At 44.1% G+C, this 16,971-nt stretch overlaps 1 protein-coding gene across 1 annotated transcript in view; it reads right to left on the bottom strand.

The window, feature by feature from the left end:
* The window catches only part of heatr5b (HEAT repeat containing 5B), a 65,084-nt gene that overhangs the window by 2,037 nt on the left and 46,076 nt on the right, over positions 1-16,971 (bottom strand). The window contains exons 24-32 of the mRNA XM_067422269.1: positions 13,316-13,384; positions 11,031-11,210; positions 8,695-8,926; positions 8,153-8,368; positions 7,399-7,526; positions 7,149-7,293; positions 3,077-3,340; positions 2,287-2,502; positions 582-733 (exon numbers count right to left, since the gene is read on the bottom strand). Coding sequence (XP_067278370.1) covers positions 582-733; positions 2,287-2,502; positions 3,077-3,340; positions 7,149-7,293; positions 7,399-7,526; positions 8,153-8,368; positions 8,695-8,926; positions 11,031-11,210; positions 13,316-13,384 — 1,602 coding nt within the window. The remainder of the gene's footprint in view (positions 1-581; positions 734-2,286; positions 2,503-3,076; positions 3,341-7,148; positions 7,294-7,398; positions 7,527-8,152; positions 8,369-8,694; positions 8,927-11,030; positions 11,211-13,315; positions 13,385-16,971) is intronic.

The raw sequence follows: 16,971 nt of genomic DNA, 5'->3' as shown, positions 1-16,971 counted from the left end.
CTGAAGGTTAAAGCTCTGCAAAAGTCAAAGTGCACATAAATTGACTTTTTGTCTTCTAAATGAAAGAAGTGATTCATTCTCAATGTGTAGGTTTGTAACTCATTTGCATAATTGCTGCCTCTGGCCCTGATTGGCTGAACAGCATCTCTTTGCCCTGCTCTCACACACTTTAGTTGTAACTAATTAGCATAATGCATGCCTCTGGTCCTGATTGGCTGTACAGCATCTCTTTGCCCCACACTCACACACTGTTGTTGTAACTCATTTGCATAATGCCTGTGCTCTTGATTGGCTGAATTGACTCTTAGCCCAGTCCTCACACACTGTAGTCGTCTCTGAGACTGGAAGAGTTTGGTTGGTGTTGTTAATGTGGAGAAGATGCTGATTTCTGCTGAGATTGAGATTGTCAAGCCATCGTTACTGTTCGTATCACTGAGTGTCTAAGATTGAGATTCAAGCTGAGATTTAGATATGTTAATGAGCGCTTGCTTTCTGACCAATAAGAGCAGAGCAGTGACACACTTTTGCACACACACTTAAAGTAAATAGTAATACAGTTTCTGTGTCCTCGTGTAACTCACCCAGGGATCTTCAGAAGCGAGTCCATGTTTGAATCGCTCAATGCAGCCGGTCTGAAGGACGGAGACACCAATCAGCTCACCACTGGCCGAAAGCAGGAACAAAGTGATGGCCGTCAGCAGGCTGACTTCATCCACAGCGGCTCCACACACATCTGCAGGAGAGAGAGAGGGAGGGAGAGAGAGATAGAGTGAGAGTGTGTCCGAAACAGCCGAGCCATCGGGACTAAACACAGACTCCAGTGTGTGTATGTGTATGTTTGTGTATGTGTGTACAATAATAATAATAATAATTCATTACATTTATATAGCGCTTTTCTAGACACCCAAAGCGCTTTATATATAGAAGGGGGAATCTCCTCATCCACCACCAATGTGCAGCATCCACCTGGATGATGTGACGGCAGCCATTTTGTGGCAGAACGTTCACCACACACCAGCTGATTGGTGGAGAGGAGACCGAGTGATGAAACCAATCAGGATATGGGGATGATTAGGAGGCCATGATGGACAGGGGCCAATGGGCAAATTTGGCCAGTATCCCGGGGTTACATCCCTACTCTTTTTCCAAAAGACATCCTGGGATTTTTAACGACCACAGAGAGTCGGGACCTCAGTTTAACGTCTCATCCGAAGGATGGTGCTCATTGACAGTATAGTGTCCCCATCACTATACTGGGGCGTTAGGACCCACACAGACCACAGGGTGAGCGCCCCCTGCTGGCCTCACTAACACCTCTACCAGCAGCAACCTGGTTTTTCCCATTTGGTCTCCCATCCAAGTACTGACCAGGCTCAGCCCTGCTTAGCTTCAGTGGGAAACCAGTCTTGGGCTACAGGGTGATATGGCTGCTGGCACACAGACACATGCGTCTCAAAAGAGCTTAGATCGGGCCAGACACATTAACTGTAATTATGAGCCCGAGCCCGATTTACACCCGATTTTTTAATACGTGGGCATTCTGATGAGAATGAGCCTGTAATGAGCGAAGTGACCGGTGTGACTTAATTTTAATAAAGGTTTATTCAGCAAATTACCTGGATTTAAAGAATAAGAAGCAAATAGCAGACAAATAGCGTGACAAGCAGTCGCGGGAGAGATCGATTTCATTGCTCATGAACTGGAGCACGTCTCATAAATGAACCAAAACTCAGCAGCTACTTGCCTTACACACATGAGAAATACGTGTATAGAAAGCTTTAAATTTCCACTTTTAAATGAAACAATTCGAAATGAAAAGATTTCGTTAATTAAAGTGCAGCAGTGTTGACACAAGCAGCTCATGACTCCGAGCATTTCTGTTTTGATCACTGTATGTGCTGTGAGTTTAACGCACATTTTTACACTAATCCTGACTTGTTTGTAGCCTTTGTACTTTGTAGCCTGCACATTTGTTTCTTAGTTGTAGTATTAGTTTTTATTTTGCTAAAAATATTATTTATGATTATGGCAGAGCTTTCTGCCCATCCAATTAGGCTAATAAAGTAATGATTTTTAAAAAAACACGCTTGATCAAGGGCCCGGCCCAAGGATAGTGCCGGGAAATCTCGGGTCAAGTTCGGGCTCGGGCTGGGAATCTAAACTCTAGTCTCACCGGGCTGAGAGAACTCCAATGTGTGTGTGTGTGTGTGTGTGTGTGTGTGTGTGTGTGTGTGTGTGTGTGTGTGTGTGTGTGTGTGTGTGTGTGTACAGACACAGTCGTCTCACCGGGCTGAGAGAACTCCAGCACCGAGGCCAGGCTGCTCCGCACCAGAGCGCTCCACTGGGTTTGGCTCTTGGCTGGCTGAGAGCTGAGGATGGTTTTGATGGCCTGCAGAGCCGCAGACACCGGAGCAGGGACGGACTGATCTGTCGTCTTCACCGCCGTCTCTCGCAGCACTCCAGTGATCAGGAAGAGCACCGTGGGCAGGATGGTCATGCTTCCTACAGCGGGAACACAACTAGACTTCAGTAAACTGGGCTTTAGATTTTATATGTTAAATCCTGAGGCCTCGAAATTATCAACATGATCTGAAAAACAATTTGATTGATACAGTTGCTTAGAGTGTTTTATCAAGTATAAGTCTTTTATAATTATACAAAAGTCTTCACGTGTCTTTAAATCTGCACTTCTTTGGATCAAGTAAATGCAAAAATAACTGATATTGTTAGTGATATGTCAAGATGAACACTTACTGGACTGAAGTAAATTAGCTTTACTTGATTTTACATGCAAAATTAAAAAAAAAAATCATGATTATCAGGCTTTTGAGGAAGGTTCATTAGTTCATCTGTCAATCATCATTGCAATATATGTTGTAAAACTACAGCGCTTTTATCATAAAACTAAGCATTTAATTCATCTTACTAAGACATTATTATATGCAGAATGTTTCCTGTGATGGGTTGGTTTAGGGACAGGGGCAGTGTAGGGGGATAAAATATACAATTTATACAGTATAAAAACCATTACGCCTATGGAAAGTCCCCATAAAACATGGAACGCGTGTATGTGTACCTGCAGGTGAGCAGAGCGAGGGAAGCTCTGCGAGGGCCGTGACTGAGGCGGCCACCAGTCGACTGCTGTCGTCACACAGGTGTTGAGGCGTTCGTCTGGTGCTCTCTTTGCTCTCTTCTTTCAGCTGAGGCAGGTGACGCACTAGAATAAACACCAGCAGCTCCATCGCCGCAAACACCAGAGACTTTCCCGGAAGAAGCTCCCCGGTGTCGCCTCCTTCCCCGAGTATTGATACACACTCCTCGCCTCCAGCCTCCTCCGCAGCTGACACAACAGACACACACAGTTATTTTCACCAGCTAAGACTCATTTTATCTAGAAATATTATGATGTTTGTATTTGGTGGATCTGAGGAACTAAGAAAGTGTATATATATGAAAGAGCACAACAGCCGTCTGTGTAGGCTAAACAATTAACATAATTGCATTGACACAAAATGCATACAGTTAACAAATTTAAAATGAGGAGTGGGACAAGGACAAGGGAGAGGAAGGAGACAAGGGCAAGGGAGAGGGGCCCTTCTACCACTCCTCTCCCTTGCCCTTCTCCCACTCCTCTCCCTTGCCCTTTCTCCCACTCCTCTCCCGTGTCCTTCTCCCACTCCTCTCCCTTGCCCTTCTCCCACTCCTCTCCCTTGCCCTTCTCCCACTCCTCTCCCTTGCCCTTCTCCCACTCCTCTCCCTTGCCCTTTCTCCCACTCCTCTCCCGTGTCCTTCTCCCACTCCTCTCCCTTCCCCTTCTCCCACTCCTCTCCCTTGCCCTTCTCCCACTCCTCTCCCTTGCCCTTCTCCCACTCCTCTCCCTTGCCCTTCTCCACTCCTCTCCCTTGCCCTTCTCCCACTCTTCTCCCTTGCCCTTCTCCCACTCCTCTCCCTTGCCCTTCTCCACTCCTCTCCCTTGCCCTATTCCCACTCATCTTCCTTGTCTTTCTCCCACTCCTCTCCCTTGTCCTTCTCCCACTCCTCTCCCTTGCCCTTCTCCACTCCTCTCCCTTGCCCTTCTCCACTCCTCTCCCTTGCCCTTCTCCACTCCTCTCCCTTGCCCTTCTCCACTCCTCTCCCTTGCCCTTCTCCCACTCCTCTCCCTTACCCCTCTCCTCTTCCTTGCACTTCTCCACTCCTCTTCCTTGCCCTTCTCCACTCCTCTTCCTTGCCCTTCTCCACTCCTCTACCTTGCCCTTCTCCACTCCTCTACCTTGCCCTTCTCCACTCCTCTCCCTTGCCCCTCTCCCACTCCTCTCCCTTGTCCTTCTCCCACTCCTCTCCCTTGTCCTTCTCCCACTCCTCTCCCTTGCCCTTGTCTCACTCCTCTCCCTTCTCCTTGTCCCACTCCTCTCCCTTGCCCTTCTCCCACTCCTCTCCCTTGCCCTTCTCCCACTCCTCTCCCTTGCCCTTGTCCCACTCCTCTCCCTTGACCTTCTCCCACTCCTCTCCCTTGCCCCACTCCTCTCCCTTGTCCTTCTCCCACTCCTCTCCCTTGTCCCTCTCCACTTCCTTGCCCTTTTCTACTCTTCTCCCTTGCCCCACTTCTCTCCCTTGCCCTTCTCCACTTCTCTCCCTTGCCCTTCTCCACTCCTCTCCCTTGCCCCTCTCCTACTCCTCTCCCTTGCCCTTCTCCCACTCCTCTCCCTTGTCGTTCTCCCACTCCTCTCCCTTGTCGTTCTCCCACTCCTCTCCCTTGCCCTTGTCCCACTCCTCTCCCTTGCCCTTGCCCTTCTCCCTCTCATCTCCCTTGCCCTTCTCCCACTCCTCTCCCTTGCCCTTCTCCCACTCCTCTCCCTTGCCCTTCTTTTCCTCTCCCTTGCCCTTCTCCCACTCCTCTCCCTTGCCCTTCTCCCACTCCTCTCCCTTGCCCTTCTCCCACTCCTCTCCTTTGCCCTTGCACCACTCCTCTCCCTTGCCCTTGTCCCACTCCTCTACCTTGCCCTTCTCCCACTCCTCTCCCTTGCACTTGTCCCACTCCTCTCCCTTGCCCTTCTCCCACTCCTCTCCCTTGCCCTTGCACCACTCCTCTCCCTTGCCCTTGCACCACTCCTCTCCCTTGCCCTTGCACCACTCCTCTCCCTTGCCCTTCTCCCACTCCTCTCCCTTGCCCTTCTCCCACTCCTCTCCCTTGCCCTTCTCCCACTCCTCTCCCTTGCCCTTGCACCACTCCTCTCCCTTGCCCTTGTCCCACTCCTCTACATTGCCCTTCTCCCACTCCTCTCCCTTGCACTTTTCCCACTCCTCTTCCTTGCCCTTCTCCACTCCTCTTCCTTGCCCTTCTCCCACTCCTCTCCCTTACCACTCTCCTCTTCCTTGCCCTTCTCCCACTCCTGTCCCTTGCCCTTCTCCACTCCTCTTCCTTGCCCTTCTCCACTCCTCTACCTTGCCCTTCTACACTCTTCTCCCTTGCCCCTCTCCCACTCCTCTCCCTTGTCATTCTCCCACTCCTCTCCCTTACCCTTGTCCCACTCCTCTCCATTCTCCTTCTCCCACTCCTCTCCCTTGCCCTTGTCCCACTCCTCTCCCTTGTCCTTCTCCCACTCCTCTCCCTTGCCCTTGTCCCACTCCTCTCCCTTGCCCTTCTCCCACTCCTCTCCCTTGCCCTTGTCCCTCTCCTCTCCCTTGTCCTTCTCCCACTCCGCTCCCTTGCCCTTGTCCCACTCCTCTCCCTTGTTCTTCTCCCACTCCTCTCCCTTGCCCTTGTCCCACTCCTCTCCCTTGTCCTTCTCCCACTCCTCTCCCTTGCCCTTGTCCCACTCCTCTCCCTTGTCCTTCTCCCACTCCTCTCCCTTGCCCTTCTCCCACTCCTCTTCCTTGCCCTTCTCCCACTCCTCTCCCTTACCCTTCTCCCAATTCTCTCCCTTGCCCTTCTCCCACTCTTCTCCCTTGTCCTTCTCCCACTCCTCTCCCTTGTCCTTCTCCCACTCTTCTCCCTTGCCCCCTCCTCTTCCTTGCCCTTCTCGACTCCTCTCCCTTGCCCAACTTCTCTCCCTTGCCCTTCTCCACTCCTCTCCCTTTCCCTTCTCCCACTCCTCTCCCTTGCCCTTCTCCCAATCCTCTCCCTTGCCCTTGCCCTTCTCCCACTCCTCTCCCTTGCCCTTCTCCCACTCCTCTCCCTTGTCCTTCTCCCACTCCTCTCCCTTGCCCCACTCCTCTCCCTTGTCCTTCTCCCACTCCTCTCCCTTGCCCTTGTCCCACTCCTCTCCCTTGCCCCACTCCTCTCCCTTGCCCCACTCCTCTCCCTTGCCCTTCTCCCACTCCTCTCCCTTGTCCTTCTCCCACTCCTCTCCCTTGCCCTTGTCTCACTCCTCTCCCTTGCCCTTCTCCCACTCCTCTCCCTTGCCCTTCTCCCACTCCTCTCCCTTGCCCTTCTCCCACTCCTCTCCCTTCTCCCACTCCTCTCCCTTGTCCTTCTCCCACTCCTCTTCCTTGCCCTTCTCCCACTCCTCTCCCTTGCCCTTAAGAGTGGGAAAAGTTTTTCTGCAACAAATCTGTGTCTTCTTTTTTTCATAAACTGTACACCCCATAAAGCTATTCTGAGATGGGTCGTTTTTTGTATTGAATTTCTGCAGCCGAAAAAAAAAATTAAATGCATGCATTTACTATACCCAACAAAACAAATGTAGAGAGGCTTTAAAAGAGACTGCAGTGCAAAACACAATCCGTGATCAATGATAGTGATTTTTATGACACTATGACACTGTGCTATGATTAGCTAAATGTTTTTGTTGGAAGAGAATGTGTTAGTGTTCTGGAAAATTATTTGATTTTAAGATTTTTTTTTTGTAGAGTGTATTGTGTTAGTATATTATTGTATTTTGAAAATTAGTGTTGGAGTTTAGTTTACAATGTGTGATTTTGGGAACAAAATTAACTGTTTTGCCAATAGTATGTTAGGTGTGTTAAGAATTTAAGAAAATTGTTAAAACTATTTTAAATTTTTTTAATAGCAATCGTACAAAAAACCCCCCCTGTAAATGCAACCGGTAGACTGAGAATAAAATGGCCTTGAGATGCATTTTCAAATGTTTAACTGTTCATGACTTTCATGAAATTCAATCTTCAAAGACGCTGAAACCATCACTCACTCTTGCTGCTCCGGATGTGCTCCAGGTGCTCTTGGGCGGCACGGATGGTCTTCTGCACGACTGTGGTCACCTGTAACTGCATGCTCTGCGGGTCGCGTGTTAATAACAGCCGGTGAAGCACGTTCAGAAGCTCCACAGCCAGCAACTACACCAAGGTACAAATGAAAAACACTTCAGATCCTGTCAGTTTGATCAGTAAACTCATTCAGTAAATGTGTGTTTGTGTCTCTTTAATGCTGCAGATGTTGACCTGGTCCTCTGCGATGTGTGTCCGAGCGTTCGGCGAGTCCATCAGCGTGCAGAGAGCGTGCAGACATGACATCACATCCTCTATGGGCTCCTCGGCCCGAGGGAAGCATAGGAACTCAATGCTGATGCCTGAAACGACAAGACTCTCAGGGCTCCCGACTAACATTTTTCACTAGGAGCGCAGTGGCCCCCAAATGAAAATTTTAGGGGCACAACCAGGAAATGTAAGTGCACACCATAAATCAACATGCTAATTTCCACTGTATTACTAATAAATACTCAAAGAATGACAAAATCTTGAGCCAATGTCACTTCAAATACGAGATGTGACAGAGCATGTGATTTGTTGAATTTAGAGATTTAGAAATTGAGAGATCGAGTTCATGAAGGAATTGAATGTCGTTTGTGAAGTTAACATGATGAACCAGTTGATGAGCGATACTGATAGCGAACATCTCGAGCTTGGCTCGTGTAGTTTGGCATATTTGCAGCAAAGAAAGAAATGCACACTTTACCACTGTAATGTAAACGGTGTAATAACCCAGGCTGATGGTTAAATGATTACTGTGCAGAGCATATGCACTGGTTTTGTGTTTGTATTATGTATGTTTGAACAGGTTTCTGCTTTTAAATAAAATGAATTCATTATGTTTAAGTCATGTCCTTACATAAAAATGTAAAACATAAATAAAAAATTGTAGAAAAATTATATATAAATAGAGAAAAAGTCTAAATGCATCTGGCAGATAATTTACCCAGAAGAAGATGCAATCTGTCTTTCACGAGGTCATCTGTGTTTTTGCCGGCCGAAGGAGCCACTGCAGGTCCACTCTTGCTCTCAGGCGAGTCTTCAGCCATGCCGAAACCTGTGCTACTGAGCCAAAGAGCCTCGGCGTGCAGGACAGACGCCCATGAGTTACGGTAGTGAAGCCGCGCAGTGTCTATCGTCTCAGGAGTGTAGAACGCCCCTCCTGATGAACCAAATATTTAAAAAAAATTGTGTTATTATGGGTTTCCATTGGGCAAATACAACAATAAAGCCAATTCACACAAAAGGCATTAACAATAAAGAGATTTTTAAAATCGTTTAAATGATTTTATACTAGGGGCCGTTGAATGCTTGAATCTGATTGGCTGATGAACGTTCTGAGGTGTGCAATTATTTTTTACGTACAAATAATCTTTATTTGTCTAGTAAATACTTCTTGTTTTAAGAATTGTTAGATATTTTGACTAGAAACCATCAAAAATACTAAGTAAGAAAAGCATTTTTTGCAGTGTGACGGTGTGGTTTTACCTTCAGGTGGCAGCTGGCTGGAGAACTCAGCAGGAAGAGTGAGCAGCGCATAATCTCTCAACACCGCCAGCCACAGCCGGCTCAGGGACGGCAGCTCCGGCTGAACCAAAGTCATCAGGCTATCTGGAGGAAGAACGTCTGCTTCATCTCCAGCCTCCTCATCCTCAGCCTGAGCTGGAGGCGCCGGCCTGGACTGAGACTCCTTCTTTATGTTCATCGCCACCACAAACACCTGGAAAAACCAGAGAGGAATTAAGCTAATAACGTTGGAAGGATGTTTGATACTGGAGTGTTGGCCTGTCGCAATTGGTCGATACAATCATCTGCGTCAACGATTTTATTAGTATCGGTACTTGGAAAATGACGGCACTCTAATAAGAGCAGTATTTCTTAATGTGTGACAGTAGGAGTGAGGATTGAGGACACACACACACACACACACACACACACACACACACACACACACACACACACACACACACACACACACACACACACACACACACACACACACAAACACACACACACAAACACAAACACACTGCAAAAGTTAATTTCTTGCTTAGTATTTTTGTCTTGTTTTCTAGTCCAAACATCTAAAAATTCTTAAAGCAAGAAGTATTTACTAGACTATTAAAAGTAATTGTCTTGTCTTGTTTTTGGAAGAAATAACTCAAAATTAAGATGTTTTGCTTAAAATAAGCAAAATAATCTGCCAATGGGGTGAGAAAAATAATCTCCATTCAAAAATAAAACAAGATTATTTTGCTTATTTTAAAACAAGACATTTATTTTTTTACTTATCTAATAAATGTTTCTTAGTGTAAGAATTCTTAGATGTTTGGACTAGAAACAAGACAAAAATACTAAGCAAGAAAATAACTTTTGCAGTGTGTGTGTGTGTGTGTGTGTGTGTGTGTGTGTGTGAGCTCTGCTTCCACCGTTCACTAAAAACAACAGAAACGCTTGCTTAAGAAAATAAAGTGTGGCGCGGCCAGACTCGGACCTGAAGGCACGCTTTTCACTCAGACAGATCGTCACGCCAGTTTTGTGGATTATTGAGTTTGAATGATCAAAAATAAACTTCTGGCGAGTATTAAGGTAAACCCAGTCGAGTGTGTCTTAAGCGAACACTGCAAAAAATGCTTTTCTTACTTAGTATTTTTGTCTTGTTTCTAGTCCAAACATCTACAAATTCTTAAAACAAGAAGAATTTACTAATTGTGTTGTTTTGGGAAAAAATAGCTCAAAATGAAGAGAGTTTTTTCTTACAATAAGTAAAATAATCTGCCAATGGGGTAAGAAAAATAATCCTAATTCAATCAGAAACAAGATTATATTTTTCACCCCATTGGCAGATTATTTTGCCTGTTTTAAAGGGTTACTTCAGCGATTAGCATATGGCTTTGTATCAGTAGAAACCCTGGAGTATATTCAAATTATTGTGCTTCCCCCCCTCATATCTCCCTGAGACAAGAGATTTATGCATTTTATTTCTAGACAAATTCCTCCTATGATGCAAATTGACGATTTTTGCATCATAGGAGGAATGTTTGCCCAAAGGCTAAAGACTACAGCCAGCAGAGGGAGCCATTTCCGCATGTTTTGAACTCGCGCATGGGGGATGGGAGATACTCAGCTTGCAGGGAGAGCTCAGCTGACAGGCACTCATTTAAACGGAGCAATGGTGTGCAATGTAAGTCTTTTAACTTCTCAAATTAATTTCTATGAAAGTTAAGCTTGTAAAGGCATGAATTGAAACGCGCCTGACTGAACTCGCGTTGTGAATGTATGCCGCGAGTGTAGTCTCGATTACCTCAGCTCTCATCACTCGTGCAGTCAGTGCTCAGTGCTGTGATACTCGCGCGGTGACTCACTCGTTATATTGAACACACACGTTCAGTTTTTAATTGTAGTGTCTTCTCTAACTCAGTCACTGTAATCAAGTTGGTGGCGTTGGGGAATGGCACAGGGCAGCGAAGCATTCTGGGAATTGTAGTCTTTCATCCCCATGGGACAAAAATACATTTTCTGTCTTTTCTCAGTCTAGAAAGCAACAAATTCAAAAATAATTTCACATTTCTACTGCATTGATGACCCAGTTCAAATACAGATTCATCTTCCCAGCGCTGAAGTACCCCTTTAAGCAAAAACTCTCTTCATTTTGTTTTTATTTTTAACAAAACAAGAAAAAATATCATGTCGTTTTACTGATCTAGTAAATGCATCTTGATTTAAGAGTTGTTAGATATTTAGACTAGAAACAAGATAAAATGACAGAGTAAGAAGAGCATTTTTTTGCAGTGTAAGAGTTTTTCTCTGTTGTACAGACGCACCTCGGCCCATGCTTTCAGCACAGCCAGCTTCTCCATAGTGGTGGCGCTCTCGCTGTAGAGCTGGCTGGAGGAGCCTTTGCCAGCCTGAACCTTATCCAGAGAGGAAACCAGCAGTGTGTGGACACGCCTCAGGTCATTCAGGTCACTGACGACACCACTGCCAATCCACGCACTGCACACCTGAACACAACAACGTCAAACACTGAAGAACACTCACAAACAGGCATTTCTAGGCCATGAAAATGCAGAAAAATATAAGTCAAAACACTTAATGTGAAAAGTGTAAAACTGTTAGATATCACCCTGATTCACCCGATGGTTCATCACGGTGAAATAAGGCAATTGTAAATGTGCGCAAATGAAGCGATAAGCGCGAGTGATTTACATGTTAAGTCAATGCAAAGACGCAAACAGACATTCTGCGGCGTGATTCGCGCAAGTTGAAAAATCTGAACTTTGGTGGATATTCCTGCCGTATTAACCAATCAGGAGCTTGCTCTAGTATTGACGACAATGAGGAGAAAATGAGGAGCACTGTACGATACAGCTTCATACTTTATAGAAACAGGATTAAAAAGGATCTTTTTGGAAGAAAGTGAGTGAGGAGGTCGAACAAAACTTGGTAAGTTGTAAAAACGCTCTTTTCTTAATTTGAGCAATTCAGGGTGACTGGGACACTTTTTGCCATTGAGATGACATGGAAACGTATCCCAATCACTCTGAATTCACCCTATTGAGACTACAAGCTAGCTAAAGCCGACAAATTGAGCTTATTCGCCATATTTTAAAACGATCCATGTCAGCCATTTCACAACGAGACGAGCCGCATGTAGAAGCCGCACCCATGATGCAAATTATTGATTCATGATTCGGATCGCGTGTCAAACTGCTGAAATCACGTGACATTGGCGATCCGAATCATGAATCAATTCGCTGATTCATAACCGTTTGAATCTTTATTTGAGGATTGAACACAAACGCGGAAGAGAAGCCAATGCTGAATAAAGTCGTAGTTTTTGTTATTTTTGGACCCAAATGTATTTTGGATGCTTCAAGAGACTCTAATTAACCCACTGATGTCTCATATGGACTACTGTGATGATGTTTTTATTCCCTTTCTGGACATGGACAGTATAGTGTGCATACACTTGCATACGCTCTTGGACTAAATATAAAATATCTTAAACTGTGTGTGAAGATGAACGGAGGTCTTACGGGTGTGGAGCGACATTAGGGAGAGGAGTTAATGACAGACATTTCATTTTTGGCTGAACTAACCCTTTACGAGTTTTCCAGGTGAGAATGTAGTTCTTTAAAGCTCAAATCTATGGTTTATTTATAAAGAGAGCACCAATTAAAAAAATGTATCTTGCGTTGTCGGTGTTGTCTGATCCAGGCGATCAGCGGCACTAGCGCTCATTAACCCAGTGCGAGAGCAGCCTTCGCTGGGCTAGTCCTTCTGACGTTTCTGGCTCTGATGTCTCTGTAGTGGTGAAACATCAGATATAACTCGTCTTGTGTAGATCTAACGGTTGATCTTTGGTCTCATGAATCTATCATTTGTTTCTTGCCAAATCGTTTTGACTAAGGGCAAAGTGAACTTTATATTTTAACTTAAACTTGATATTCATAAATATGCACATTTATTGTCTGAACCAGATATTAATGTGTTTAATATTTGTTTTTAAATGCAAACGAAAAGAGGCATGGCTGTGTTTTATATTTCGTTTGTTATAAATATACATGCAATGAAGATAATTAATATGCGTTGCCTGAGCCACATTTGTGTGGCTATTAATGTTTAATATTTTTTATTTTATGAAAATGAAAAGAGACAGATTGGTGTTTTATGACATGTTTTGTTTTATTGTAGCCTAAAATATACATAAAGCAGTGAGAGCGAGCTGTCATCCGGACGCAGCTCCTTGAACGCGCATCTATTTCATTTCAAACGCTCGATTTACTTCCATTCGCTTTATTTATTTGCATGAATGGATTCAAAATGTTCAAGCGTCCAACTAGATGCGAATTTGACGCTCTATTCGCGTTTGGTGTGAACGCAGCATTAGGGCGGCATTATGCTAACGTCACATTGTGACAAAAACGTTTGTGAACGTAATATCTAGACCAGGTTTAGATCAGCGTTCTCTGTTCCTTTGTCGTTTGTGCGAGACTATGAGTTTTGTAACTTTGCAGATTTAATAATGCACAAACAGATACATCACACACTAAAGGAAAAGATTAAAGAGCATCATGTGACCCATTAAGACCAGCTTGTGGTTCACCTGGCAGGCTTTGGCGGTGATGTCTGAGGGTGTATCTGGGGAAAAGGCTGGTCGGAGCGCAGCACCAACCTGTGGATGAAAAACAACATTACACAAATTACGAATTACAATTACAACATCACGGTATGTTCTTATATAATTAATTAAGTGTATTCAGCAATTGTTAAATAAGCAAGAGTTAATAATTTAATGTGTAATATAATATTTCACATTGACGATGACGTAATTTTCAGCAATGAACAACGGCTGAAGGTCCAAATCAATGCAGTCTCAAAAGAAGGGCTTCAGTGGCTCTGCACGATCGAAGAGGAACACATCTCAAAAAAGTTGTGCTGTGGCCATGTTTCCCCCTGTGTGTCATCCCCTCTTCTTTTTATATCAGTCTGCAAACGTCTGGGGACTGAGGAGACAAGAGGCTCAAGTTTAGGAATAGGAATGTTGGCCCATTCTTGTCTAACACAGGCTTCAAGTTGCTCAACTGTCTTAGGTCTTCTTTATCGCATCTTCCTCTTTATGATGAGCCAAATGTTTTCTAGTGGTGAAAGATCTGGACTGCAGGCTGGCCATTTCAGTGCCGGATCCTTCTTCTACGCAGCCATGATGTTGTAATTGATGCTGTGTGTGGTCTGGCATTGTCATGCTGGTGAATGCAAGGTTTTCCCTGAAAGAGACGCCGTCTGGATGGAGCATACGTTGTTCTAGAACTTGGATATACCTTTCAGCATTGATGGTGCCTTTCCAGATGTGCAAGCTGTGACTTGAATGTGTATTCTCTCTTTGTGGAATGTTTTGATCTCCAAACATCTGAATACATCCATATTTCACTGAACACTCTTCTCCATTTCTGGCGGTGTGCTTTGTCTAATTTGACGTGCAGTTCAGAAAGTGTTACGTTAAAGTCTCCACCGATCACTAGGACACTGCCTTGGCTCTTTTCCTGGATGTCCTGATAACACTGTTGTAGAAGAACCTTGTTGTCCAGAGAATTATAGTAAACACTCACAAATGTGTATTCTTTACCACCAATATTGGTACATACATACACCAATGTATGTTCCATCGCTATAAAAATGTCCGGCTGTTTGCATGGTTGAATGTTTTTCAGGTAAAATGTAATATCTTTGTGAAAGCTGAAGTTGCCTGTGGTAATCGCGGTGTTGCCTTTGATCCGCTTGATCTATAGCTTGTTTCTTCTATTGGTGTCTGAGAGACTTAATTGAAGTATGCCTGTGAATAATGGATTACTAGAAAAACAAACATTTATATACTTTTAACCTCATACGCGTGACTTCGGTGTTGCTGTTCTTCACGGCGTATGATGTCATCACGTTGAAAAGGTCACCTGACCTAGGTGGAAGTGCCGACCCAGTGTTAAAACGAATGTGCAAAGACTAAATCAAACGCCCTTTACACAAATAAAGGTAAAACAACGATGTCGGATGATTTTAAAGTTGGAGGAGAACATGAGAAGAGACGCGTGACCTTTCTGATGTGATGACGTCATACGCTGTTAAAGGGTTACTTCAGCGATTAGCATATGGCTTTGTATCAGTAGAAACCCTGGAGTATATTCAAATTATTGTGCTTTCCCCCCTCATATCTCCCTAAGACAAGAGATTTATGCATTTTATTTCTGGAAAAATTCCTCCTATGATGCAAATTGACGATTTTTGCATCATAGGAGGAATGTTTGCCTAAAGGCTAAAGACTACAGCCAGCAGAGGGAGCCATTTCCGCATGTTTTGAATGCATGTTCATGCATGTTCTGCATGAATCTGCGCATGGGGGATGGGAGATTACACTCAGCTTGCAGGGAGAGCTCAGCTCAGCTACAGGCACTCATTTAAACGGAGCTATGGTGTGCATGCAATGTAAGTCTTTTAACTTCTCAAATTAATTTCTATGAAAGTTAAGCTTGTAAAGGCATGAACTGAAACGCGCCAGACCGAACTCACGTTGTGAATGTATGCCGCGAGTGTAGTCGCGATTACCTCAGCTCTCATCACTCGTGCAGTTAGTGCTCAGTGCTGTGATACTCGCGCGGTGACTCACTCATTATATTGAACAGACACGTTCAGTTTTTAATTGTAGTGTCTTCTCTAACTCAGTCACTGTAATCAAGTTGGTGGCGTTGGGAATGGCCTCACAGGGCAGCGAAGCATTCTGGGAATTGTAGTCTTTCATCCCCATGAGACAAAAATACATTTTCTGTCTTTTCTCAGTCTAGAAGACACCAAATTCAAAAATAATTTCACATTTCTACTGCATTGATGACCCAGTTTAAATACAGATTCATCTTCCCAGCGCTGAAGTACCCCTTTAAGAAAGAACAACACCGAAAGTCCCGCGTTTGAGGTTAAAAAGTTTATAAATGTTTATTTTTAGTAAATATCTGATGGTTTGTCTAGATCAGACTCTATTCCTCTGGGATCATCAGAGTCTCTGAAGCTCTTCTTCTGAAACTGCACTGATTTGGACCTTCAACCGTTGGTTCCCATTGAAGTCCATTATGAGGAAAAAAATCCAGGAATGTTTTCCTCAAAGAAAATCATTTATTTTTTTCACTGAAGAAAGAAAGACATGAACATCTGGGATGAGATGGGGATGAGGAAACTATCAGGAGATTTTCATTTTGAAGTGAACTACTCCTTTAACTGCATAATATCTAATAAATATAAAAGCTCCGCACTTTCCCACATTGTGTGAACAGAGTTGTTTTGCTGTCTCCTCGAGGGGCTGAGCAACCTTGATTACCTCAGTACATTATTTGTTATTATCCACTGTCAATCGCCATTTACACCGAATGTAACAGCTTTTGGTGATTCCCTAGTTATTTTATTGTTGTTATTGAAGTTTAATAACCTTCAAAAAATACACTTGTCCCAGACAAGCAGACAATCTTTAATGTCTTGCCCTGTGATCCCAGCAATCGTTTAAAGTTAAAGACACAACTTTTTATACAATTTGTTATTCGTACACTGATCAAATGAATTTTGCTATGTGTTGATGTCCGGCTGCTTGAATGCATGTTTGGGTATTAAAGATGCCCTAGAATGGAAAACTGTATTAACCTTGACATAGTTGAATAATAAGACTTCTGTACATTAACTAACATACCATGAGCCTCAAACACCACTGTTTCCTCCTTCATATGTACATCTTGTGCTTAAAAAATAACACTGAAACACGGGGGAATTAAAAAAAAAGAAAGTTGTTAATTTGCTCTGACTGGTGTCAATTTCGTTAACGAAAATATGACGGAAAATGTTAATTGACGACCTTTCCATGACCAAGACAAGATGACAAAAATGTCCTTAAACGATTATTGTGACTACATCACATGCAATACCGCTGACGAAAAAAGACGAGACGTTAAGTTTAAAAAATAATAACTTGAACAAAAAGGAGGAAAAAGGGGAGCGTTCCCGTGTTTGTGATTGCGGTTGCCAGATTTCAGTAACTTAAATCACCCAATCACAGCTTTTCTGTAAAAAGTGCACGTATTGTCCGTGCAAATGTGCAATCTGGCAACCATGATCTCTCTCGCGCACGGATGATCTGAAAACACCAATAAACAAGTGATCTGCATTTTATCAATCTCCATTTGAGCTGCTCTGCTTAAAGTGTCATTCAGTCGGTCTGTGCTCTCTCAGGAC

Source organism: Pseudorasbora parva, chromosome 17 (genome assembly GCF_024679245.1).
Source record: "Pseudorasbora parva isolate DD20220531a chromosome 17, ASM2467924v1, whole genome shotgun sequence".
NCBI classification, from domain to species: domain Eukaryota; kingdom Metazoa; phylum Chordata; class Actinopteri; order Cypriniformes; family Gobionidae; genus Pseudorasbora; species Pseudorasbora parva.
The sequence above is the reverse complement of the archived record's forward strand: the minus strand, read 5'-3'. Positions and strand labels throughout refer to the sequence as shown.